This window comes from Equus quagga, unplaced genomic scaffold, assembly GCF_021613505.1.
Source record: "Equus quagga isolate Etosha38 unplaced genomic scaffold, UCLA_HA_Equagga_1.0 119633_RagTag, whole genome shotgun sequence".
NCBI classification, from domain to species: Eukaryota; Metazoa; Chordata; class Mammalia; order Perissodactyla; family Equidae; genus Equus; species Equus quagga.
Genome location: NW_025795924.1, coordinates 1 through 1,962, shown reverse-complemented (window position 1 = coordinate 1,962; position 1,962 = coordinate 1). Strand labels below are relative to the sequence as shown.

Below are 1,962 nucleotides of genomic sequence, written 5' to 3'. Positions count from 1 at the left end.
AGAAGATGTATATGCTAACATTTATGAAAATGCATAAATGACTGGTTTTGCAAAAGAAACTCAGGAAAGATAAACCAGAAATGATTTCAAAAGGGAACAAGGAGGAAGATACATGGACGGGATTGAGACTTCTGAGTACTGCTTTTTTATAATTTTGACCTTGAACCATGCAAATGTTTTACATATTTAAAAAATAAAACTATAAAGACTAAAAAAAATGCAGCCTGGAAATTAGCTACTATGATATCAATTGTATACCCATGCATATCAAAGAGGGCAGCTTTATAAAATTTGATAAAACAGTTAAATGAATTGGAGGGAGATACTTCATCCAACTAGAAAGAAATTACAAATGTCAATGACAAATTGCAGTTTAGTAAGGAATCTTTTTAGGTCCATCGCCAGATTATTCTGAATATGCTACAGGAAAGGTAACTCACCTTTGTCAGTGGCTTTCCCTGATGGCAGTTGATACCGCCGATGAAGATCACGTTAGGCATCACCGGTTTGGGATAGTCAAACACAAAGTCAGTTCGTAACAACCAAATTGACGTATGGCTTAAGAGATCATATTCTGTGACCGTCTTTTGGAAAATCTCAGAAGCAAATTCTAAAACATTTTTGATGAAGTAGCGGCAAAATAAATATTCCTCGAAGTAGAAGATATGTTTCCGCACTCTCTCCCTGAAAGTCAAGGTGTCCGGGAACCCTGAGAGAAATCTATGAACATAGGAAGGAGCACTGGGACACTGCGTACCCTCTTCAAGATGGTGGCAAATTACTACCTTGGTGAAGACCACAGATGGGAGGGAAAAATATTTGGCTACAATGAAGCCACACATATCAAAAGGATCCAGAAAGACGGCATCAAAAGAATTCTCTTCTAGGTATTTTACTAACTTGGCGTCATTAAACAGACTCCTACAATGTGAGTAAAAGTGTTCAATAAAACTATCACCAGATGAAGTCAGCAACGTAGAAAGTAAACTTTGTTCCTGACCTTTCCAGTGAGCCTCAGAGAAAATGTTGAACTGAGGATCCAGCTCCTCCAGAGTGTAAAACGTAGAATATGTCTTTACCGTAAAATTGAGAGATTTCTCTATGTGCCAACTCACCTCTGGCATGACTATGACCACCTCATGCCCTCTGTGGATGAGTTTCTCCACAACCGAATGCATGGTAAACCAGTGGCTCCCATCCATGGGTACCACCAGCAGCCGGCCTGCGTCAGCAAAGCCGGGGGTCAGCAGGAGACACACACACAGAGGAAGGGAGCCGGTCAACATTGCAGGAGCCATGGATCAGATAACCACAGCCTGGAGCAGTCCAGCTGCATGGGTTCTAAGTGCAAGCAATACAGCCGGCAGAGGAAGCACGGGCACAAAACCTGCCTAAGAGAGGGTGTGTATCCATACCACCATTAAAAAAGAATCACTCTCATTGCCGATGATTTACTCATGAAATGATAAGGAATGAGTAGTATTTTCTGAGACACCTATTTGTACGTGTTCCAGATAAGAACAGCTTTCGATCTTTGCCTTTGGGCAGAGATCATGCAGCGAACAGCAGGGCCACTGTAGAAATAATTATGAAGAAAGGCTTTTGGGACTGGCCCTGTGGCCGACTGGTTAAGTTCGCGCGCTCCACTGCAGGCTGCCCACTGTTTCGTCGGTTCGAACCCTGGGCGTGGACATGGCAGTGCTCATCAAGCCACGCGGAGGTGGTGTCCCACATGCCACAACTAGAAGGATCCACAATGAAGAGTATACAACTATGTACCTGGGGGCTTTGGGGAGAAAAAGGAAAAAGTAAAATTAAAAAAAAAAGGCTTTTGTACTCTGAGGACTTAGAAAGATAAAAAGGAAAGTAAATGTCAATAAAGCTGGTATTTTTGCAGTATGTCCCAAAGGAAAACTTGGATTTTATCCTGACTACCAAAGACTCCTTGTCCAGAAAAGACTG

At 42.2% G+C, this 1,962-nt stretch overlaps 1 protein-coding gene across 1 annotated transcript; it reads right to left on the bottom strand.

Annotated features, from left to right (window-relative positions):
- Positions 1-389: 389 nt before the first annotated feature.
- On the bottom strand, positions 390-1,306 carry LOC124232812 (UDP-glucuronosyltransferase 1A10-like). The gene has a single exon (XM_046649723.1). The coding sequence runs from the start codon at positions 1,296-1,298 to the stop codon at positions 390-392; it is 909 nt and encodes a 302-aa protein (XP_046505679.1). The 5' UTR covers positions 1,299-1,306.
- Positions 1,307-1,962: the final 656 nt, after the last annotated feature.